At 47.8% G+C, this 25,618-nt stretch overlaps 1 protein-coding gene across 2 annotated transcripts in view; it reads left to right on the forward strand.

Annotated features, from left to right (window-relative positions):
- Positions 1-25,618, forward strand: part of PGM3 (phosphoglucomutase 3) — a 328,635-nt gene that overhangs the window by 47,894 nt on the left and 255,123 nt on the right. For both annotated transcript variants that reach the window (XM_069235611.1, XM_069235610.1), the window contains one exon: positions 7,755-7,960. In XM_069235611.1, the coding sequence (XP_069091712.1) occupies positions 7,757-7,960 (204 nt within the window). In that variant the 5' untranslated portion in view covers positions 7,755-7,756. The remainder of the gene's footprint in view (positions 1-7,754; positions 7,961-25,618) is intronic.

Genomic DNA, 25,618 nt, shown 5'->3' on the forward strand with positions numbered 1-25,618 from the left:
AATTTGAATAGAGTAATTTAGTATTGGTCAATAACATTTGCTTATCAGACTACGGAGTAACTTTAAAATAGTAAGACCTAGCATTTCGTTGATTATGCCCAGAAAAATATGCAAATTTATCATAATATGTTTTCGAACTCCCTTGTGGAGGAGTCGAGCAATGTTCCCATTGCACATAATTAAATATGTGTATTCCAACGCGCTGGTGTCCAAGTGTATGCACAACATGGACCTTAGGAAGCGTTTCTTTCAGATCCGCAACCTTACCCCACAACAATTTATGTTTAATGGTGTTGCCTTTAGAATCTCTGAACCCATTTATCTTCCAATAGTGCAGATATTCATTGAAAGACTGAACACAGTAGTAGGAGTCACAGACCAGCAAGGTCAAAATCGCCTGATCCGCGTGCTCCAACGCTAACAATAGAGCTTTGAGCTCAGCCAGCTGTGCTGTGCAATCCCCCAAGGTTTTAGTGTAAGTATGTCGGGGGCAGAACACTTCCCCCTCCATAGTGCCGCTCACCACCGCACATGCAGCAAAATACTGTTGTTTAGTCCCAACCGCTGGTTGCGCAGAGCCATCGGTATACATGACCACCTGATATTGGTCAATAGGCAAAGTACCAGCAGGAACTGGGTACTCCATTTCATATTGAAGAAATTCTTGAGTCTGCAGTTTAGGGTCAAATATGTAATCTACATCAGTGGCTGTCAAAGACGTAGCCCATTGTATCCATCGCGGGTGTAAAGCTTTCGAATTGGGAACACTCGCTTTTGTAACAGCCTCTAAGGCCGGAATCGGGGAAACGACAATGATGCGTTGGCCCTGGGCAAGCGGTCTTTCTTTAATCACAGCCATCTGTACTGCAGTGAGTATTTTCTCAGTCTGTGCAAATCGTTGTTCTGCAGCAGAATACAAGTGGGACTTGTATGCAATCGGGACTGTCTCACCCTCATTAAAGGTGACATACGTAAACCCAACAGCCCCAGGTATCACCCTGATGACTAAATGTGTCTTATTGTCCCGTGTGTGTAAGTGTTTAACCGCTAAGAGATCAGTCTGTAACTCTCGTAGTATGTGTGTATGCTCAATTGGCCAAAATCTACTCGAAAAATTCGGGCGAATCAAGTCGTATAAGGGTTTTATACGCATAGCATAATCAGGAATGTAAGTTCTGCCAAAATTCAGAAACCCCAACAATGACTGGAGCTTCCGAACCGTATTAGGAGGCTGCAATAAAGCACATTTCTCCAAAAAATGTGGCGCTAAGCTCTTGCCCTCACTCGACAACTCATATCCCAGGAAAATGACGCTGAGGAAGGCAATCTTTGATTTCTTAAAATTAAACTTATAGCCAATATCAGCAAACCCCACAACAATGCGCGATACACGCCTTAGATGTTCCAGAATCTCATCGTCTGCCAGATATATGTCATCAACATATGATAACGCTTCAGGGTCCAACTCGTGTAGCATTTCAGTCACACGAGCCGAAAACAGTCCTGGGCTATTCTTATACCCCTGAGGCAAACGACAAAACTTTTTCTGAGAGCCAAACGCACTAAAACTGGTATAGTCCCGACTTTTGGGCGCTATATTTTGGCAGAAAAATCCATTCGAGATATCTAACGTTGATTTGTATTTCTTACGTACTATATTATTCATAAGCGCTGCGCTATGTGAATTCTGTATTGCATATGTGCGTGTATGACTATTCAAATGTCTGTAATCCACCACTATCCTATATGAATGGTCCGGTTTGGCAACCGGAAATAAGGGATTATTCATCGGCGAGACACAGGGCTCAATAACACCCTGGTACTCCAATTGTGTAAGAATTTTCCTAACCTATGCCCTTGCCTCAAAATTGATAGGATACTGCGGCTGTGGCTGAGGTTCGCCCTTTATTGGAATTACATGATAAGGTGATTGTCTATCCCACCCCACGTTATTTCTATATAGGGCGGGGGCCTGTGCTAGAGCCCATGATTTACTATAGGACTCCGCTAGTTCTCTCAGAACAAGTGGTGAGAAGGAAGGTGCAATAACCTCCTCCCCAACCGCACAGTTGCGAACAAAGTCAGGTGGCCAATCCTGTTCGGCCAGCAGAACATCATATGATTTTACCACATGGTCCCAAAAGATGGCGTGTACAATGCGGTCAATGTCCCCTTCTAATCGTAGAGTCACTTGATAAACCCTATCAGGATCAGAGACTCGCATATCCGCCGTTTCGACTTGTATGAAGTCATCAGTTGCTTTCACCTCCAGATGCTCTAGAAGACTCCGGCGAACTATTGTGACCTCTGCCGCGCTGTCTAACAGTGCTAACGCCCATGTCTTGTTCGTCAAGAGAACTCTCTTCTTGAGCGGCATGTCTAACTGAGACTGCTGCCACTTTCTTCTTCTTAAATTGCTGCTTCTGTTGCAGCGGTTTCTCTTCTTGTTTAATAGAAACCTCTGTTGAGCGTTGTGAATCCTGTCTTGGTTTCACGTACTCCGTCCTCCGCTCTGACCGCCCACCTCTCTCACTTCTCTTCTCTGAGGAGTCCTGAAAGGAACGAGATTGGCGTGTATCAGTATACTGATATCTATCAGGCGTCTTCAAATTATCCCTAGTCCTGAGATTATACTTATTCTGTGGGGTCTCCGGTTGCGGAGAGTGTCCCCCATCTTTCTTAGGTGTTTGCTGTTTCTTTTCCCAGCGCTTTTTAGTACCCTCAGGCTGCTGCTGTTTAGCATTATCTTTATTATTTTTACCCTGTAATTGGGGTTTTTGTGGTCTAGCCCCTAGGCTATCGCAACCAATCCTGCAATATGTTTCTGCTATGATTCTCTGAAGTTTCCGCTCCTGATCAATCTGCGGAACATCCCGAAGACGCATTCGCACTGCTAGTGCTACTGCCTCTCCCTTGAGATTACTCAAAATAATAGAAGAAACCGCGGAAAAATTGCCCATTAACTGCATGCCCAAATCTAAGGCAGGGGCAGCCCCATATTCATCTTGAATTTGTTTAAGCACTGCCGGTAAATTAGCTAATGTCGGTGTACCGTGTGCCGTAGTGTAGAGCGTGGCCAACACCGTGCCCCAGGTATTACAAAGGTCCACCGGAGGAACCATGCCATAAGGCAAACACATCGTCAATATTCTATGTTTATCCAGAGGTCCCGTATGGGGAAATACTGCTTCCAGCGTATTAATTTTTTGCGCCAGCCAAAATGGAGTCTCCTCACGTTTAGCCGGTACCTTACCCATAAATGAGTGTACAGTGGCTGGATTGATACCCAGAACCACTGCTTGTGGGTGAGCCGGAGCAGCACGCGCTGCATTAGTATTTAATGCCTGCATTACAAACTGAACCAGTCTTCTGTATGTAGTTGCTAAGTCTATATATAAACGACGCACGTCAGCCACTGCCAAATGTGCAACCGCAGGATATGGTGTGTAAGTAGCTAATAAAGGCCAGGTCGGACCATCATTACTTAGTGGACCTAACCTCACTTGTGCTACTGTGTGTGGGAGGGCGCCATCAAGCCAATTATGGTATTCTTGATAAGATAAAGGTATCTCTAAGTATGCGTAAGCCCTGTACTGTCCAGGGACATTCGCAACAGTGTATTCGTGAAAAGTATTTGTACCCCCATCAACTGCCGGAAATACGACCCAAGAATAAAAAAATTCTGTTCTATAGGCTGCATGGGCATCCACCACAAAAGTGACCGGACCCCCCTGGACCGTCAGTCCATGTGCTACCAGATGTCCTGTGAGCGGGTGACGCATATTGATTGCTATATTCACTACATTAGGATTCGCCATTTATTTAAAAAAATAATAGCTCTAGGTCAGAGAAGGCACACCAATATCGGGGTTTTTCCTTTCAAAGTTCAAGCTTGAACAACCAACCACTAAGCAATAGGACGTACCTATCCCGTGGTGGCGGAAACCCTCAGCCCCACGGACGTCTCCGCGTACGGAACCGAGGAGTCAAAATATATATGAGACCGAGAGAGTCAGTCGGACCTAAATATTAGAGCCAGACCAAACGTTGGCAGCGCCATGTCGCGTGGGCTCTCATTATCCTAAATGAGACTACTGGATTTCTAGGCAGCAGGATCGATAACGGTGTGGGGGACTGAGTCTGACCCACGTGTAAGGAACTCTGTCACCCTAAATCCGGTTTTTGCTCCGGCTAACTAGCAGTGCCTCATTTCTCCCACGATTAGGCAGCCGAGCGCATGACATCTTTGGAACTTCTCAGGGAAGTCGTGGTCACTCAGATCCAAACCAACTCTCTGATTTACAATATGATCTCATACACAAATGACAAAGACAGTATAAGTTTTATATAATGTTTTAATAAAACGACTGTATTTTAGATAATAAGGCGTGAGCCGCAATAACCAGAACAATACAACACAGTAGGATTGAAATAGTCACCAGGAGAGTAAAACATAAGAACAAAGCTATCATAGTGCCTAACAGTTTCTACTCTCCCTCTGCTTGTTCTATTTAGAGCACAGCATGTTAAGCTTCTAGCTTGCCTTTCCAAATTACTGGGGAGACATCAGCCCTCATACCTGAGCAAAGGCCTGTGATCTGATTCAGCATCTGCAACGAGGCAGTCAGCGTCTAGTTGTGGTTCCCTGGTCGGAATCTCCCTCTTGCGTGTATTGGGACAAGGAAGTGATTTTATAACTAATATGTCATCGTGATCACAAAATGTCCCTACGCAGGAATGCCAAATCTAAACTCCTACCACGTCTATCGGCAATGTACCAGACTGTATCCTTGACTGAAGCTCAGAGTGAATATGTTATGGAGAACTCCAGTGCTGAAGTAGGCAAAACAGTGTGATATGAATAAAAAAACAACACCGTAGAACTGGCTATTTGAAAAATAACAGTACGAAGCCTAATAAAAAGCATTTAGAGCAAAGTGCACAGAGGCTCTAAGCTGCCAGCAAATGAATAAAACACATCCAGGGCAAAGTGCACAAAGGCCTAAAGCCTGAAGCTAATGCGCAAAGGATACGTAAAACTAACCACACTACAGCAAGAGCTCACCAGACTTCCTCTGCATCTCCCTCTATGACTTCTGCCAACGATCGACCGCTGACTGCTCCAGGACGCCTGCAAAACTGCAACAAAGTAGCAAGAAGACTACCAGCGACATTGTAGCGCCTAATCCTGCCGGCTTTCTCAACTGTTTCCTGGTGGTACATGCACTGGGGGGCTGTCTGCCTTCACCCTGCACTGGAAGCCAAGAAGAAATCTCCCCTGGGTCGACAGAATCTTCCCCCTGCTAACGCAAGCACCAAACTTCTGCATCACCGGTCCTCTGGGTCCCCTCTCATCTTGACGAGCATGGTCCCTGGAACACAGGAGCTGGATCCAAGTGACCCCGACAGTCTAGTGGTCCATCTGTCCAAATTTGGTGGAGGTAAGTCCTTGCCTCCCCACGCCAGACAGTAATCCTGTGTACTGCGTGAATTGCAGCTGCTAGGGCTTCTGTGCACTTTTGCAAGCAATCCTTCGTGCACAGCACAGCCCAGGTCCCCAGCACTCCGTCCTGCATTGCTCAACTCACTGAGTTGACCACCGGCTTCGTGGGACCCTTCTTTATAGTGTTGAGATGACCGCTGTGCTCAGTTTTCTTGAACCCGTGTTCAAGTTATTCTGCGGGTACTGCCTATTTGTGCGTGGGCTATCTGTGTTGCTGAGCGCCCCCTCTGTCTCCTCCTCCAAGGGGCGACCTCCTGGTCCTTCCTGGCCCCGGGCAGCACCCATTTTCTTCAACTGCGACCTTTGCAGCTAGCAAGGCTTGTTTGCGGTCTTTCTGCGTGGAATCAACTCTGCATCCTCCAGCATGCCGTGGGACATCTTCTGTGCCAAGGAGAAGTTCCTGGCATCTTCCGTTGTTACAGAATCTTCAGCTTCTTCCACCCGGAGGCAGCCATTGTGCAGCTTCATCCGGGGTTTAGTGGGCTCCTGCCCCCCTGGACACTTTCGTGACTCTTGGACTTGGTCCCCTTCCTTTACAGGTCCTCAGGTCCAGGAATCCGTCTTCAGTGCTTTGCAGTCTGTTGTGGTCTTTGCAGAATCTCCTATCACGACTTTAGTGTGTTACTGGGGAAGTAGGGTAACTTTACTCCTACTTTTCAGGGTCTTGGGGTGGGGTATCTTGGACACCCTTAGTGTTTTCTTACACTCCCAGCTACCCTCTACACACTACACTAGACCTGGGGTCCATTCGTGGTTCGCATTCCCTTTTTTGGAGTATATGGTTTGTGTTGCCCATAGGCCTATTTTCTCCTGTTGCATTCTGTTGTGTTCTACAGTGTTTGCACTACTTGTCTAAGTGTTTTACTTACCTGATTTTGGTTTGTGTGTATATTTTGTGTATATTACTTACCTCCTAAGGGAGTATATCCTCTGAGATACTTTTGGCATATTGTCACTAAAATGAAGCACCTTTATTTTTAGTAACTTTGAGTATTGTGTTTTCTTGTGATATAGGGCCATATGTACGAAAGCTTTTTCCCATAGGCACAGAATGGGTAAAATCCTTTGATACATCTGGCCCATTGTGCTATATGATATAAGTGGTATAGTAGGAGCTTTGCATGTCTCCTAGTTTAGCCTATGCTGCTCTGCTATAGCTACCTCTATCATCCTAAGCTGCTAGAACACTACTAATCTACTAATAAGGGATAACTGGACCTGGCACAAGGTGTAAGTACCATCAGGTACCCACTATAAGCCAGGCCAGACTCCTACAGCCCCTGATAGCGACTTTAATTTAAGGTGTGCAGGTCCCTAGTTTATCTCTCTTGCAGCCTCTATTCACTGATCACTTCAGTAGTCCCACAAGTTGATAGGTGGGTATTATGGCTGAGGGGCCAGGCCTCGCCCATCACATGCATCCTGGTCTGAACTACCAGTATATTTCAGTGCCTCACCCCTAAGCTCCCATGATGGTTTCTGCTCCTGTTTGAGGTTTAATACTCTAGGACTGAGTAGTGCTCTCCTTTCGGATCCACTACCCTTGCTATTCCTGACTTCTTCCAGATTTATGAGTCCCCCCATTGTGACGCCTAGATCTATCTGCCGTTCCCGCGCCTTCTGTCCATTAGGATGGGGACTGCTCACTGTTTCAGGGTCCTTCTCTCCTGGAGCCTTTGGCTATGTGTCTCACAACTCCTACTTTGTGAGGGGATGACGGCCTGGGGTCCCGCTGTGTGCTCAGCATGCCGGCAGTGCAGCTGCCCTCCATATGCATTACCGAGGCGGCTGATGCTTCGTTTGTTTCCGGATTAATGTTGGGGTTGGGAGACTTGAGCCAGCGCTCTCCCCTAGGGTGCCATTGTTCCTCGGCACCCATGTGATATATCATGCCTGTTGCTTTCTGAGTCTAAATATTTGGAGTAGGGGCTTCTAGATGGCTTGAATAACAATGTTTACTAAAGGTTAGAAAAAATGCAAACTGAATTAGGTCTTCATTGTTGAATTTTGTATTTGTTAAACATAACAGAAACAAACATTTTAATTCTGAAATGTTGTAGCTACCATTTTATAATATATGTTGCATATTAGCTGGTTTATCTGATGACTAGGCCCAGGTAGCTGTCAAATATATTAAGGCTTGTATGCATAAAGGTAAATCATTTTGCTTTTTGGAAAGGAAACGTACCTTGAAGTTTATCATGAGTTTCAACGTATCAGTTTATGGACTGTAATTTTTCTCCTTTTTTAGACATGGATTTTGAGTCTGTTAAACAGCTATCATTGCAGCACTCTAAGCCTGCAGGACTGCTGCTTCAGTATGGGACAGCTGGCTTTCGTACAAAAGCAGAATACCTGGACCATGTCATGTTCCGCATGGGTCTGTTGGCTGTCCTAAGGTCAAAGCAGCAGAAATCTACAATTGGAGTAATGGTAACCGCGTCTCACAATCCAGAGGTAAGTGCTTTTTTTGGGTTTGACAATTGTTTAATTGTGGAGTTACGCACCTGTTCGTAATTTCAAGTTTTAGGAGACTTGAATACCTTACTACCAAAACTAGTGAAGGTGATTAGAGTCTTGAGACTGAAAGAGTTTTTGGTGTGGACCAGTTTAACAAAAGCCTGAAGTAGAACCTTTATTCTCATCTAGTGGGCGACTGACCATTAAACTTAGCAGACTAATGCCTGGTCAGACTTGGCTGTATTGAAGGCTTTATGGCGGGACCCTTCTTGTATAGAGCCACATTGTTTACATGTATTTGCCCTCCTTATTATTACCATGACTTAACACGTTTCTAAAGATGAGTAGTGTACTACAGCTTTTGACAGGCAGATACTCCCGGCCCCCTTACACCTATTATCCCATTCAAACACTAAATGCTGTCGACTGGTTGGCCCTTTCATACAGCTCATTTTCTCTTTGTGTGCTGCACTGTGTGAGACTTCCAACCTGGGCCGCTGGAGACATCCAACCTGGGCCGCTGGAGACATCCAACCTGGGCCGCTGGAGACATCCAACCTGGGCCGCTGGAGACATCCAACCTGGGCCGCTGGAGACATCCAACCTGGGCCACTGGAGACATCTGTAGACATCCAACCTGGGCCTCTGTAGACATCAAACCTGACCTTCTGGAGACGTCAAACCTGACCTTCTGGAGACGTCCAACCTGACCTTCTGGAGATGTCCAACCTGACCTTCTGGAGATGTCCAACCTGACCTTCTGAAGATGTCCAACCTGACCTTCTGGAGATGTCCAATCTGGGCCTCTCGAGACAACCAACCTGGACCACTTAAAGCATCCCAATGCTCTTTCCTTTATCCACCATTAGTGTTAATTTTTCATTCACGAACTCCGGGCCTGGTTAGTGTGCCCATCAGTACAACATTACAGATGTGAGGAAAAAAAATTGAGAAGATTCAGGCCGTTTAGAGATTCATTTTGGCGTGGTGATGCTTGGCTGCAAAGGAATGCGCCTGTTTAAAATTTGAAAGGATTGTGATGGGAGAAACCTTTATTATTTTATTCAGGAACATAATAAACACTCTTAAAATGTCCTGGTCACTAGAAGATTTTGGTTACCGTACAGGAATCCTAAAAGATTTAGAACAAATCGCCTTACAAGCAATTTATTGCGGCATGCCTCATCCTATGTGATTTTCCACACCTTGGTAGGTAGATAGCACCATGGCGGATTCAGCCATTGGTGGGAGTTCTTAAATACTTAGCAGGGATCCGGGGAAAAAATAAATATCTTGGGCTATACTCAGGAATTATCCTTTGTTGTTGGGTACCCCAGATATAATTACAGTGTTGTCTCTTTGGATACTGGATGAGGTGTAATGGCTTGTCCACCCGTATAATGATGCTACATGTTTCAGCCGTTCAGAAAGCCCACCCAGGTCTCCAGCCTTCGTCAGGGATTCTATAATCTAGACTTAACTATGCATTCATACCTATAGTTATAGTTATATTGAGGCCTAATACTTTCACCTTTTTGGGTGTCGTCTGTAAGAGATGAACGCTAAACTTAGGGTGGTTCAGGATTCTACAGGTCAGATCAGGGAGACACTCCCCTGTAGTCACACATTTGTCAAAGGGATGTGCCTGTGTAAACACCTATGTTGTTCCCTGTCTGCTGGTCGCCGACAGACATGCCAAGTCAGCTGCGGAGGTATCTACCAACCATGGTGTGGAAAATTGCCTATGATGAAGTATGCCAGGATAAGTTGTGGGTGAGACGATTTTTCCAAAATCTATTGTGATTCCTATAGGGTAACCAAAATCTTCTAGTCACCTGGGCATTTTCAGTGTGTTTGTTATGATATGGAGGGTATGGCCATGTTATATTCCTCTTTCTCTCCAGTTGTGTATCCTTATTCAGGAATAAAACAAGCCTGCACTGTTTTAATGAATGAAGAAATGCATGTGTACCATACTGCTGAAAACACTGAAAGAGTATACGCTGTTTATTGACTAATTTTATGAAGTGAGCCCTGTCCGTTTAATAGAATGCAGTATGAACTGTTTAATGCAGTAATGGAAACATTTATTCTATGGAGGAATCAATTGTGCACCACTTTATGTCATGCTGTGTTCTACTCAAGCGTTTATACAGAATGGGTGTTGAAAAGGTAATGGATAAAAATGCGTACTGCCTTATTGAGTGATGGAAAGATGTGTGTACTATTGCATTTCATGATGATGGGCATTGGCAAAGCCAATAGGTATTTATTGTTCTTTAATATCCAAGCACAGTGCTACTGGTTTGCCAATGCTTGTTTGTTTTGCAATGCTTTAGTAAATGAAATGTAAAGTATGCCAAAAATCAGTTTGCAAAAGAAGCCATCTAGGAATGTTTTTATCATGTTATGTGTATGACCGACATGTTTGGAAGTAATCTATAAGCAATGTCTAAATGGTAAAGAAAAGTAAAATGCGTCCAAAAACCATTCAGAAAGAGGCTGCCTGTCCACACGTGTGCATGTATGAGCAGCTGTTTTAGAATGCGATTTGTCAATAAGTATAGCAAACATCATTAAAAAGATGGCAGCCTTTGTGCCGGCACAGAGGTCCTCTTGAAATGGTGTTTGAAATTCTTAGTGTTCATAAGGTTGGCAAAAAATAACATGTTTAAAATGCAAAACTATTTTTAACAGTGAAACCCACACTGTCCACTAGGCCTGGCACAAAGGGGAACTATTTTTATGGTGGATTTGTACATTAGGCCAAATAATTGAGTCACTCTGCCAGAGGAGAGCTAATGGCTGAAGTGGGCTTACCCCTTGCTCCCTGCTGTATGCTGCGATGGGAAGAAGCACGGTGTGAGTGGCAATTTACCAGACAAATAGATGAAGACTGTTGTCAAAAAGCCCCTATATGTAGCTATATGATTATTTAAAACAAATCGCACACAGGCGTGTGGCTATTCAACTAAAGCTGTCTGAAATAGCATGCCTTAAAACAGTGCACATTTCTTTCCATTACTGAACAGGAATCTGTTTTCATACAGTAACAAAATCAAAAGACACTTTTCATTCAAATAATGGAAAGGAATGTGCACTGTAACATTGAGTATTGGAAAGGAATGCACACTAATATGTTTTTTAGTAAAGGAAATTGTGCACTTTGGTTCCAAAACGAAAGGGACTGATTAATTTAATTGCGAAAAGAAATGCACAATCATTTACCCCAGAAAATGAATGGTTGTGCGCTATTTGTTCAGTAACGGAAACAAATGTTGACTGTTTTGTTCAAGACCCTGAAAGGAATGTGTGTTTTATTCAGTGAAGCAGTGTGAAATGTTTTGCTTCAGAAATGTGAAGTATGTGGCTTGTTCGTTCACTGATGAACAGGAATATACATTTCTTCAGCCCCTTAGTAGGATGGTACGGACACAGTTTTACTTCAGTAATGGAAAGGGATGTGCACTGACGAGTCACTGACAGTGACTGCTTTCATTGAATCTGGCAAAGGCTCCCCCATATCGGAGGAGCCGCACATATGGCTGTCTTTGCCGGGCTGAAGCCTGGGAAACAGCGGCGCAGTGCACCCCAGTAAAGTGGCCAGCTATTAGGCAGCAGCGCAGTCGCAACCCGGAGGCACATGGGGTGCTCCTGGCAGGGGCGTAGGAGACACTAAATTTCTGGGGGGGACAGGGACAACCTTGAGGTGGGCCCCCTGCACAAAGTTTGCACCCAGAAGGGTTGCCTTGGTGGGGGGAGATGGGGAAGACGGTCGAGTCCTGTGTGGCCTGCAATTCCCTGTCTGCTGGGCCCTTTGCTGCCAGTTAGGCAGCGACAGGCTCTGTGATGCTGTTCGCCTGTGTGAAGTCCTAAGAGGCCTGTACTGCCTGCTGGGCGCAGTGCTTCCTGTCGATTCCTGTGCTGCCTGCCAGGCACTGTGCTGCCTGTTGGGAGCTTTCTTACTAGTCAGGCTGTATAAGTCTCTGGGCCTCCGCCTGCCTATGAAGGCCAGTAAGGCCTATGATTGCTGCTAGGTCCTTGTCTGACTGTCAAGTGGCAGTCTCTGTGCTGCCGCGTTCCTGTGAACTGCTGTGCTGTCTGATAGGGCCGTCCTTAGTGCTGGTGGCGCCCTGTGCGACATTGTTTGTTGGTGCCCCCCAGTGACCACCTCTGCCACGGATTCCCTCACTACTATCCATCACCACTCTCTCTCAGATGCATTTCATTCGTTTTATAGCACCACTCATACCGGGAAATATCCCTTACAACGCAATCAATGCAATGCAATGCATTGACCATGCTGCCATTACCACAAATATGGGTCTAGCACACATGCCTTTACCACACATATCTTTACCACACATATGCGTGGTTACAGCATAGATAGCAGTCTAGCTGTCCGGGTGGAACAGGAAGAAGCAGAGGAAAGAGAGGTAAGTAGGGCTGTGGCCGGGTTTAGAGTGGGAGGTTGGGGTCATTTTTAGGGCAGGGTAGGGTCGGGGTAGTTTTTAGGACAGGGTGGGGTAGGTTTTAGGGGTCAGGAGGAGTGCATGGAGTTCAAGTAGTTTTAGGACAGTGTGGGGTAGGTTTTAGGGTACAGGGTGGGGGTCATGTAGTATTAAGGACAGAGCGGGGTAGGTTTTAGGGTTCAGGGTGGGGGCAGGGGCATCAAGGTAGTTTTTAGAGCAGTTCAGGGTAGGTTTTAGGGTTCAGAGTGGGGGTCGGGGTAGTTTTTAGGACAGGGCAGGGTTACTTTTAGGGCTCAGGGCAGGGGGGTTTAGGGCTCAGGGCAGGGGCAGTTTTAAGTGCTTGGATGGGTGGAGTATGGTATCAGGTGTAAGGGGGCAGGGTAGGGAGAATTTACCACGCATGTTCCTTTACCAAACATGCTTTTACAATGAAATTCGTTGTAAAGGCATGCGTAGTAAAGACACGGTCATTGTTGAGACCGCGATGTTAAGGCATGCACGATATACGCATGTGTTGTTCTATCATTCATCCCTCATACCAGTCTAGGGTGTCAAAGCACTTTACATCACACAGACATTACGCAGAGACAATCATCATATATGTGTAAATCAGTGTATATGAAATGTTACATAAGACAGAGAACTACAAGGTGTAGGTGTCACAGGTCATCCATACTGGTAGCAGGTACAGTTTCAGAGTGCTTTATCTGGAGAAGCGCAAACTCAGAATTTAAAACATAACACCATGGTTGGGGGCTCTCTTTAATAATAAGAACTGCACTCAAATCAATTTGTTTTGCAACATTAAGTTAATCAAAAAGTGGGGGGAAATCATGACGCTCTAATCTATACCTTGATGTTTGCATGCAGCTCTTTGATGAGTTCATTGCTCACTGTTCTATATTCAGTTTTCATTTATAAATTGCAGGGGACAAAAAAGGAGCTCTCTGATGTAGGAAGCTGGCCTTGTGTGTGGTGAGTACCTATGGTATTATCACCTTATACCAGGTCCAGGTATCACCTTATTAGTGAAGTGTAGGCAGTGTCTAGAAGCCAGGCTCTCTAGAGTTAGCTGTGGATGAGCAGCCAAGACTTATCTAGGACACATGCAAAGATCATGCAATACCACTGTAGTCACTCAGCACTCACACACATGAAAGAAACACGTGTTACGAAAATAAAGGTTCCTTATTACAGTAACACAAACACTAAAACACTAAATAGGCAATACTCCAATAGGATGTAAGTAACACACTATTATATGTACAGCAGCAATCACAAATTGGCATAAAAAGCAATAGAAAACAGTGAAAAGCAATAGGCAATACTGAAGGCCTACAGGGGACCAGACCATATACTAAGAAAGTGAAATGCGAAAGCCGGGTCCCCACCCAAGGAAGTGGAATTGGTAGAGGGGAGCTGGAGGAACTAGGAAACCCCCAAGGTAAGTACCAGAGTGCCCCCCAGCGACCAGGAGAAAAGAGGTAAGTTACAGTTTTTTCCCTGACCCACCAAAAGGACTTCAGAGAAGGATATTGCAAAACGCAGACAAGACTGCAAGAAACTAGAGGTGGATCCTGGAAGAGTAAGACCTGGAAAAGAAGGGCACCAAGTCCAGTTTACGTAGGATGGTCCGGTCGTGGCAGGAGCCACTACCCACCCATCTGTGGATGCAGGAGTTGGTCGACGGGGAGACGAAGATGGTCAGCAATGCAGCACTGGAGCAGATGAAGAGTTCCTAGGTGATGCAGTCGACGTCCCACGCCAGATGAAGAATTGCAGTCAGTCTGTGGTGTGGAAAACCCACCAGCAAGCCTTGGCAAAAGCAAATGTCGCAGTAGGAGAAAAGTGGAGCTACCGGGGACCAGCAAGGTCCAGGGGGACTCAACCCATGGAGGGGAGTCTCAGGTGACCATCAGCAGGGCAGAGAGTCTGGAGGAGGAGAGACTGCCCCCACAGAAGACCTACAGGCAAGGAGCCCAGGAGCTGTAGAGAGGCCCACAGCACACCTGAAGAGAGGTCCCACTTCACAGGCAAAGCACATTGAGGGCTGTGCTTCACAGAGAAGAGTGCCGGGGGTAGCTGCAAGAGATGCGGTGCATGGGGGTACTGTCCTGCATGGGAAGGCAAGGACCTACCTACTCCACAGTTGGGCAGCTGTTAGAGAGGACCAAGGAGACCACTCCAGACTACCACCCCTGATGCAGGATCCACGCAGCTCAGGAGGAGAGGAGAGGAGATCCACGCAGCCGGTTGTTGTTGCAGTTGGTGCCTGCGGATGCAGATAAGTGACTCCTTCACTTCAAGGAATTTTCCTTCTTTCTTCTCATGCAGACTGAAGACTTGCTGCCCTCAGAGGAAGCACAGCTGGGCAAATGTTGCAGTTGCTGGAAGGAGTCGGAGAAACAATGTTGCGTGGCAAAGTCGTCGCTGGAGCTGCAGATTGTAGGTTCCTGTGAAGTCCAGTTGCGGTTCCAGTGGCCAGAAGTCAAAGTAAACGTTGCAGAGGAGTCCTGCTGGAATCTTGCACGTCAAATCTGAGGACCCACCCAAGAGGGAAACCCAAAATAACCCAGAAAGGGGGATTGGTCACCTAGCCGGGTGACCACCCAGGAGGGGGCTGTGATGTCACCTCCCTGACCTGGCCACTCAGATTCTCACAGAGGCCTCTGCCAACCTTAGATTCAAGATGGAAGAATCAAGTGGCCACCTGGAGGAGCTCTGGGCACCACTCCTGGGGTGGTGATGGACAGGGGAGTGGTTACGCCATTTCCATTGTCCAGTTTCACGCCAGAGTAGGGGCTGAGGTCCCTGAACTGGTACAGACTGGTTTATGCAAGGAGGGCACCAAATGTGCCCTTCAGAGCATACTAGTAGCTTGGCGAGGCTACCCTTCCCAAGCCTTGTAACGGAGAGGGTGTTGCCTCCCTCTTCCAAAGGAAATCCTTTGTTCTGCCTTCCTGGGCATGAGCTGCTCAAGCAGCAGAAGGAGGGCAGAAATCTGTCTGAGGGGTGGCAGCAGCGTGAGCTGTTCGGAAGACCCCATAAAGCTGGTAGGAGCAATGCTGGGGATCCTCTAAGGAGCCCCCAAAGTGCATGGAATCATACAATCAATACTGACAATAGTATTGGGGTATGATTCTGATATGTTTGTTACCAAACATGCCCAGGTTCGGAGTTACCATTATGTAGCTGGACATAGGTAGTGACCTATGTCCAGTACAAGCGTAAAATGGCGTCCCCGCACTCACGAGGTCCAGGAAAATGGAGCTGGAGTTCGTGGGGGCACCTCTGCTCCTGCAGAGGTGCCCTCACACACAGGTACTTGCACCCTACCCTCTGGGCTAGGAGGGCCTACCATAGGGATGACTTACAGTGACCTGGTGCAGTGGCCTGAAGTGAAAGGGTGCAAGCACCTTTTCACGCAGGCTGCAATGGCAGGCCTGCAGACACAGTTTACATGGGCTCCTATGGGTGGCATAATACATAATAAATGCTGCAGCCCATGGGAACCCCTGATCCCCCAATGCCCTGGGTACCTGGGTACCATATACTAGGGACTTATAAGGGGCACCAGTATGCCAAGTGTGGGGTGTGTGTGGTCCAAGCAACAAAATTTAATGGGAGAGAGCACTGGGGTCCTGGTTAGCAGGATCCCAGTGCACACAGTCAAAACATACTGACAACAGGCAAAAAGTGGGGTAACCATGCCAAAAAGAGGGTACTTTTCTGCATCTGACAAAAGCAGAAACCCACTGACCTATTCACATTATATACACTTTGTGATCTGCATGTAGACGGCCTTTGTAGCAGGCATAGTAACCCTGTACGTTATGATGAGTCAAAACTTCCACTAGACAAAACTTCAGTCTCTCTCCAGAATGACCATTAATCACCGGAATTATCTTAAGATTTTTATTGTTGCCTGAAAACTGTTGGTGGCAAGGAACATCCAGCAGGTGCTTTTAAAGTCACAATATACTTGCAAACATAGCACCCCCATCCTAAGTCAGCACCCAGTGCGGCAGCACCGGTTGCATTGCCCTAGCTGCCTTACCTTGCCCTGTCCATCTCTTAGGCCATCTGGTTCTTCCTGGGACCCATGCTGTGTGCTGGTCTCTCCGCTGTCTATCCAGCAGTGTCAGGCTCTGTTCCACCATAGCCTGTGAAATCCTGTAAAGCCTGTGAGCTGCCACAGTGCTGGCTTCGCATCCACAGGCCATTGGCAGGAAATTAGATTTACAGACAGACCTTGCCCTTCAGAGCGGGCTTTCACAAATACCAGGAAGGCTGAGGGAGAGACAGGGGACAGAAATGTTGGGGGGGGGGGCAGGATGTCAACTTAGGGGACAATAATTAGCACTGGGGCAGGCAAGCTGGAGACAGAGGAGAGAAGAGAGTGAGAGAGAGGCGACAGAAAGGGGGTCCCTAACAAACACTGGCGCACAGGGTGCCACTAGCGCGCTAAAGCCTGTCCTGCTCATATCTAACAGTAACTCAACAATACTGTTTTTAGAAAGGGAGATACTCTGCAACACAGCACTGTATTTAAAAAGAAAGGGAGTTACTTAGCAATAGTTTATTTAATTACCCAAACCTCCTTACCTTCTCAAATCTTGCTGCTGTCTTCAGGGTTCGATCTTCAAGGGACAGGAAGGGTCGGGCTCAGGAGGGACTGGATGCACACAGCAATCAACAAAGGGCCTCTCCTCTCCCTTTGTTCTCAGAAGTGCAGACTGCAGCCAGCTGTGGCGGCAAGGTGAGAAAGAATCCCTTGTGTGCTGCAGCACAACAAAAGGGCAGAGGGCGAGTGTCCTGGAGCTAGGTCACAGGTCAAGTGCAGGGCCATATAGGTAGCGCTTTCATGCGCTAATGGCCCTGCGAATTACAGGAGAAGGGAAAATTCTTCTGTCCCCTCGTCCCCCCCCACCCTTGTCCCCCGTGTCCCCCCCACTCCAAAATCTGGGGGGGACATATCCCCCGCGTCCCCCACACTTCCTACGTCCATGGCTCCTGGGTCGTGCAGTCTTAGTGCTTGAAGGGTCTGTGGAGGAGTAGGGCTCCATTGTGCCCCCTCTCACAGAACTGACTTCCAACCAAATGAAAAAAAAAGGCAGATTGGACAATGAAGTGTCAAAAGGTCTTTGACACCCTGAAAGAAGCAATGTGCTCAGCCCCTGTTCTCAAAGCTCCATATTATACCAAGCAGTTCATAGTGCAGACAGATGCCTCTGAACCTGGGGTAGGAGCAGTCCTGTCCCAAATCAATGAAAATGGCCACAACCAACCTGTTGCTTTCATTAACAGGAGGTTACTCTCCAGAGAGCAGCGTTTGAGTGCCGTTGAGAGGGAAGCCTTCGCTGTGGTTTGGGCCATAATTGCTTGGCAGTCACTTCTTTGTTCAAACGGAATACTGACCTCTCAGATGGCTTATGCAGATGAAAGGTGAAAATCTCAAACTATGAAGGTGGTCCATTTTGCCTACAGGGAATGGACTTCACAGTGGAACATAGACCTGTGACTGACCATGCCAATGCAGATGGCCTGTCCAGGTTTTTCCACTTAGAAGATGGAGACTCTCTAGGGGAAGGTTAATTTCATCCTTTTTCATTTGGGAGGGGGTCATGTAGGATAGCACCCTTTTGGTATGGTTAGCCCCCCACTTTTTGCCAGGTTTCTGATTTGGCTGACTATTTGTGCACTGGGTCCCTGCTAAACAGGTCGCCAGTGCCAGATCTCTTCCCCCCCCAAAACTGCACAGTTGTTTTGCAACATTGGTAAACCCTTTAGCTACCACTGTAGTCCCTAGTAAATCGTACCCCTGGTACTTAGGGCCTGGGGAACTCAGGAAGGTCTCTGAGGGCTGCAACATCAGTTGTGCCACCCCCTCGCCTCCCCCCAGAGACCCATCACCAAACTCACACAAGTGCAGCCACTGCAGACTGCGTGTGTTTGTGGAGGCTAAATTGAAAACATGACCTGCCACACACCCCTGTGTGCCAGGTCCCCTATCACTGCATGTGACAGGTGTAAGTCGCCCCTAAGGCTGGGTGCATCCAGGCACATGTGAGGGCATATAGGCATGAGCAGATATGCCCCTGCTATGTCTTTGTCGATTCTGAAACATAGTAAGTGTACAGGGAAGCAATTTTAAATGCATGTCCTGGACACTGGTCATTAAGCGTTCCCCAGCAACATGATGGCTTCTCTGAATCCTGGGATTTCTGGTATCAAACATCTCATAATAATAAACCCTCACTGACCCCAGTGGTGGATTTATGAATAAAATGCATCTTAGAGGTGCCCTCTGAAAACCTACCAACTACTAGTATGTTGACTGACTGGTCCTGACAAGTTCAGCCACCACAGATGTGGTTCTGCTGCTGGAACTCCGGGAACCCGACACCAGAAGTGACCACTGCACCTGACATCCACGACTCGAGGTGAAGCCAACCGACTGTGCCAGCACAGGCCCCCAGCAGCTGAGAGACTAGTCCAGTGTGGTTTCACCTATCTTGGACTCTCCTGAGACGCCTGTAGCCACAGGCTTGTGGTGAGAAAAAAACAGACACCTCCACCACCCACTGCGCCAGTGACCCGTGACCCCACGGGTCAGGTGGGCAATCAATGCCAACAACGTCCCACGACTCCTAAGAGCTTGAGTCCACGCTGGGTCCACTTCTGCTGGACTCCCCCCACGAAACCTGCAGCCTCAACACACAGGACCCCCCCGACCGCGAGTGCTTCCCGGACGTGAAAATCCTACGCCTAAAGACACCACTGCATCCATCACCCTTGGGTACAGGACAAGAGGACCTATGCCCCTAAGCACCCTAAGTCTACTACCTACCTGTTTGTTGTCCCCAACTGGCTTCCCAGCTAGAGCTTGCAGCCTGTTGGTCATGGTGTCAAACTCCCATAGGAAATTATTGGACATCCCACGCCTTACTGCACCTCTGCACCGGCTGTCTCTCGTGCTGCCCGGTGTGACCTGTTGGTGTGGTTCTGATCAGTGCCCAATACTTACCTTAACTTCCTGAGATTGGCTTTTTAAGTCGTTGTTAACCCTGTGTTTGCTGAACCATGTTTTTCCTCCGTAGGATAACATTGAGAGAGCTCTGAAAATTGCACTGCCTATTTTTGAAACTGCAAAGTATTTAGTCTACTTACCTGATTGCGAAGTTCTTGGGTTGAAACCTATATAAAAAGAATTGTTATTTTTCTAAATTGGTCTTGAATTTTGAGTGTGTCTCATGTATTGCCTCTGTGAATAGAACAAATGCTTAGCACTATCCTCTGATAAGCATAACTGCTTGCCCACACTACCTCAAAATAGAGCATTAGTCCTCTCTACTTTTGCCTCTGCAATACCAATTGGGGATCCACTGGAGACTCTGCACAGTGTACTCCATTTTAGTGCACTATGTAGAAAGCTAGGTTCCTGCAGTCATGTTTAAAGCTTGGGATCAGTGAGTGGGCTAGTCTGAATGGCAAATTCTCTAGCATGAGTGGGCGCCTGTTTCACCATATCTTATAATGTATTCTTATTACTCCTGGAGGGGGAGCAGTGAATTAAGTGTTTGTTTGCAAGGTGATGATGTTTGGGGCAGTGGAAGAGGCTTAATATGGAGGGTCTTAAATGTTACTTTGGAGATAGTGCATATTCTGCTTGTGGTAATAAGTGGCCGGTTTCATGTGTCTCTGCACAAGTACAGCCATGTTTTCTGGGACCTCACGTATTGGAGGATTCAGGAAAGCGAAGGGGTTGGTTAAGGGTTTCCCCCCACCCCCTGAATTTAGGAGTGCATCTCTTGAAGACCTTAAGTGGCACTAAATTGTAGACTGCGGCTATTTCCTCCAATACTAAGATACCTGGAACCCCATATGTGCGGCTCCCCAAGACTTTCATGCTTGGGGTAGGTGGCAGATTAAGGGGGTGATTCTGACCCCGGCGGTCTTAGACCGCCGGGGCCAGGGTCGGCGGGAGCACCGCCGACAGGCCGGCAGTGCCCCGCAGGGCATTCTGACCGCGGCGGTAAAGCCGCGGTCAGACCGGCAACACTGGCGGTCTCCCGCCAGTGTACCGCTGCCCTGTTGAATCCTCCAAGGCGGCGCAGCTAGCTGCGCCGCCGAGGGGATTCCGACCCCCCCTACCGCCATCCAGTTCCCGGCGGTCCGCCCGCCGGGAACCGGATGGCGGTAGGGGGGGTCGCGGGGCCCCTGGCTGCCCCTGCAGTGCCCATGCCACTGGCATGGGCACTGCAGGGGCCCCCGTAAGAGGGCCCCTACAAGTATTTCACTGTCTGCTTGGCAGACAGTGAAATACGCGACGGGTGCAAATGCACCCGTCGCACCTTCCCACTCCGCCGGCTCGATTACGAGCCGGCATCCTCGTGGGAAGGTCGTTTTCCCCTGGGCTGGCGGGCGGCCTTTTGGCGGCCGCCCGCCAGCCCAGGGGAAAACTTGAAATACCCGCCGCGGTCTTTTGACCGCGGCGCAGTATTTTGGAGGGCGGAATTCTGGCGGGCGGCCTCCGCCGCCCGCCAGAATCAGAATCACCCCCTAAGTCTGTTCGGTTCCAGGTTGGCTTTGCTTGTCAGACACTAACACATTTGGCCTAGGATCGGACACCACTAAGGAGTAAACATCTGCAGTCCTACCTTCGGGCAGGTTGCTTTTCATTATCTGGAAATAATCCAGCAGCAATCAAGTTAGAAATTACTGAAGAGTGATTGTCTGCCAAGTCTTGACTCCATGTGGGCTGTCTTCCAAAGTTCCTCCCTCCAACCTTACACGAGGTGCACGCCTGTCTATGGCTCTTTACTAAAAGGAACTATTCCACTTATCAGCACTTTGCCTCTTATGAAAGTCATCTGATTGCTACATATGATTTGAATTGAAGGAAATTTATAGAGCGCCACAAATGCCCAAAGGTGTCTAGGCGCTATAGTCTCACAAGTGCTAGTCCATCAACAAAGACCGCCCCAAATCCTAAAGAGTAAAAAGCCAGGTCTTTAAGGCCTTCCTAAAGGGAAGGAGTAACCTAATACCTGTTGTTGGAAATGGGGTCTCTAGTTGGCAGTCGGTTTGCACCCTGTCCAAGTAGGGACGCTCCCTCTAGCCAGGATAAGGGAGATACCAGCTCAGATAACCCCTGCTCACCCTCTTGGTAGCTTTGCACGAGCAGTCAGGCTTTTCTAAGAAGGAATGTATAAAGCATTTGCACAGAACACACTTTTATAAGTGAAAACACTACAAAAGGACACCACACCAGTTTTAGAAAAATAGCCAATATTTATCCATGTAAAACAAGACCAAATCCAACACACAGTGTTAACGATATGAATGTTGCAAGATTTACTCAAAAATACAGTTCCTTGAAGTCGACAGCTCCATCTGGGGCTATCACAGCATCGTTATCAACAAAACCAACAGTTCAGGCCAGCCACGTCGTTGCGGGCCAGCTACGGTGTCGGGAAGACCTGCAAAACAGTACCTTTTGGAATTGCAGGGCGTTGTGATCCTCGTGGTGAGCACCTGAGAGCGGTGTTGCGTTTTCGGTTCCGGAGTCTGTATGTGGGTCGTCGGGCCCTTGAAGTGAAGTCACACGCATTGCAGATCGAACTCTGGGCTTGTGAAGTCAAGAGCGCTAGTGTGGAGAGCATCGGGCTGCGGTGCGAAGCGGAACAATGCGACGTGTGGTGCCCACAGGTCACGGTGCAGGCAGCGGCTCGGTGACTGCGTCCAGCAGCGTCGGTTAGACCAGGGCTGCGGTGTGAAGCAGGGCGGTGCAACGTGTGGTGTCATCAGGTCACGGTGCAGGCAGCGGCGTTGTCATTGCTGAAGTGCTGTGGTCGGGAGGCCCAAGCCGGCAGTGCCAGATGGGACGGTGCTTCGTGACCCTCACAAGTGGTGTCCACAGGCCCCGCTGCAGGCAGGGATGCCTGGTGACGACACTGGAGTCGATGGGGCTGGCGTCGTAGGACCGGGGCTACGATGCAGGATGGGACGGTGCTTCGTGTACCTCATGAGTGGTGTCCACAGGCCATGGCGCAGGCAGCAGTACTGGTGTCAGCAGGAGCGTATTCGTCGGGGATGCCCAAGCTGTGTTGTGAGCAGGCGATGCCGTAGTGCGGGGCCCACAGGTCATGGTGTGAGCAGCAACTCGGTGAACTCACCCAATGACTGTGCCGGTGAGACCAGGGTCGCAGTGTGACGCAGGGCAGTGCGGCTCCGTGCGGCATCGACAGGTCACTGTGCAGGCCAGCGGCTTCGTTGGCAGTCGTGCAGTGGTTTGTCCTCTTGAACAGCACAAAACACAGAGTTCCCAGTGCTGCAGGTCAAGGAAACTGAAGTCTTTGGTGTCCCTGAGACTTCCAAAAGGAGGCAAGCTCTGCTACAAGCCCTTGGAAAACGTTCTCAAGCAGGAGACACAGCAAAATTCACCCTTTTGAGGCAGAAGCCGCAACTGTAGGCCACTTCAGCAGAGCAATCCAGCAAATGAACAGAACTCACCCAGATCTTCAGCTCTTCTCCTGGGCAGAGGTTCCTCTTGATCCCAGAAAGATTCTAAAAGTCTGGGGTTTTGGGTCTTCTTCTTATACCCCTTTCTGCCTTTGAAGTTGGCAAACTTCTTAGCAAAGTCTCAAGTGTTTGCAAGATCCTTCCTTGTCCAGGCCAGGCCCCAGATGCACACCAAGGGGTTTGAGACTGCATTGTGTGAGGGCAGGCACAGTCCTTTCAGGTGCAAGTGACCACTCCTCCCTCCACTCAAGCTCAGATGGCTCATCAAGATATGCAGGCTACACCCCAGCTCCTTTTGTGTCACTGTCTAGAGGAGAGATGTGAACAGCCCAATTGTCAAAGTGACCCAGACAGGGAATCCACAACAGGAATAGTCACAGAATGGTTTAAGCAAGAAAATTCCTACTCTCTAAAATTGGCATTTTCAAACTCACAATCTGAAAACCAACTTCACTAAAAGATGTATTTTTAAATTGTGAGTTCAGAGACCCCAAACTCCAAATTTCTGTCTGCCCTCAAAGGGAATCTGTGCTTTAAAGTTATTTAAAGGCAGCCGCCATGTTAACCTATGAGGGAGGTAGGCCTTGCATCAGTGAAACCCACATTTGGCAGTATTTCACTGTTAGGACATGTAAAACACACCAGTGTATGTCCTACCTTTTAAATACACTGCACTCTGCCCATGGGGCTACCTAGGGCCTACCTTAGGGGTGCCTTACATGTACCAAAAGGGAAGGTTTGGGCCTTGCACGTGGATACACTTGCCAGGTCGAATTGGCAGTTTAAAAATGGGTGGCACAACCAGTGCTGCAGGCCCTCTGGCAGCATTTGATTTACAGGCCCTAGGGACCTCTAGTGCACTTTACTAGGGACTTACTAGTAAATCAAATAATGCAATAAGGATTAAACCAAGCAACAATACAATTTACACAGAGAGCATATGCACTTTACCACTGCAAACCAGTGCTAAAGTGCTCAGAGTTCAAAAGCCAACAACAACAGGTCAGAAAAATTAGGAGGAAGGAGGCAAAAAGATTGGGGATGACCCTGCAAAAATGGCCAGGTGCAACACCTGTCAGATAACTGGGCAGCAAGTTCCATAGTCTAGCTGCCGTGACAGAGAAGGCTCCACCGCCCCATTGCGCCTTCTGGAATCTGAGTACCGTCACCAAATAAAGTTGAGCAGCACATACATTTTTCCTGGGCTTATATCTTGGAAACATAGCCGTGATTCCTGCTGGCTCATGGTGGTAGAGGGCCTTATGGAGTAGACAGGCAGCCTTAACCATAATATGTTTACTTATAGGGAGCCAGTGATGGGCCTGTTGTCCTTCGGCCACTGACTGTCTTTTCGGTATTGAGTTGTAGGTTGTAAGTCTGGTCAGCGAGGTCTGTACCAACTGCTGCTTGGCTTGGGGACCCCTTGTTTGCATCCAGATACAGGGCGTTACAATATTCAACTCTAGACATAAGTAATGCAAGAGGCCCTTGTTTCTGAGCTGAGAGGGGAAGGAAAGGAAAAATCTTCCTCAGCATTCATATCGGCCAGAAACACGATGCCTCAATACTGATGACCTGCGGATCTAACAAGAGCTTACTGTCCAACATCACCCCTAGATTCTTAGCCTTTTAATTGGTTTAGGGGTTTCCCAGTGACTGAGGCCACCAATTCGAATTCCAGGCAGAGGATTGCAATCCAAAGAGCAAAACCTCTGCCTTTTCCCCATTGAGCTTAAATTAATCCCTCCCCATCCACCCAGCTATAGCTCTCATACAATGATTTAAATTCTTAGCAACAGCTTCCGTATCCTTGTTATTTGACATGATGAGATTGGTGTCATCGGCATAGGACACCACCTGTAGCCCAAAAGAATCAATGGTCTTACCAAGGGGGAAAACATACAGGTTAAAGAGGGTAGGGTTTAAAGATGAGCAGGGTAAGGAAAACGGATCTGATAAAAATTAGTTCTCACTGCTACCCTCTGGGATCTGTCCTTGAGGAAGGAAGACAGCCAGTGCAGGGCCATACCTGAAGCCTCCAGTTCCTGAAGGCGATCAACTAGCAGAGATGGTGAGATGGTACCACTGACAGATCTAACAGGACCCACGCAGCACCTTGCCTCGCATTCACACAAGAACAAAAGTGATATAATCCTTTTGAGTGCCCAAAAATATGTTGTTAATTGGCAGGCTCCTAGAGTTAACAAGTATGCATCTACCTTGCCATCACTTTTGCACAGTTTTTGAAAGCTGATCCTCGGATTGACCTAACCCTGAGCTTCAGTAATGTTTGAGGGGTGTAGCATAAGAATGGTAGGCGGAGCTTGCTCTTATAGGAGAAGCCACATTGAAAAGAAGCATATTGTATGACACTTCTGAATTTGGGTCTTACTCCTTTCGGATTGGTGCAGCCACTGCAGCGGCAGTAATGGGGCTCTTGGACTTGGTGGTACAGAAAATTGGCAGGTGATCATCAGACTGCTACAAGTGCTCAGTGAGATTGCACATGTTATAAAGGCTGCTCCTGCCACCTCTTTTCTCTCTTTACTTTTTTCTAATGCTGATGTAGGTAGTAGGTGCAAAGAGTCTTGTAAGCAGCTGCAGTGCCCCCTGTCCACGGGGAGGCGACCGGAATTACAGACATTTGGGTCTAAGGTCA

The sequence above is a fragment of the Pleurodeles waltl genome, chromosome 5 (genome assembly GCF_031143425.1).
Source record: "Pleurodeles waltl isolate 20211129_DDA chromosome 5, aPleWal1.hap1.20221129, whole genome shotgun sequence".
Lineage (NCBI taxonomy): Eukaryota > Metazoa > Chordata > Amphibia > Caudata > Salamandridae > Pleurodeles > Pleurodeles waltl.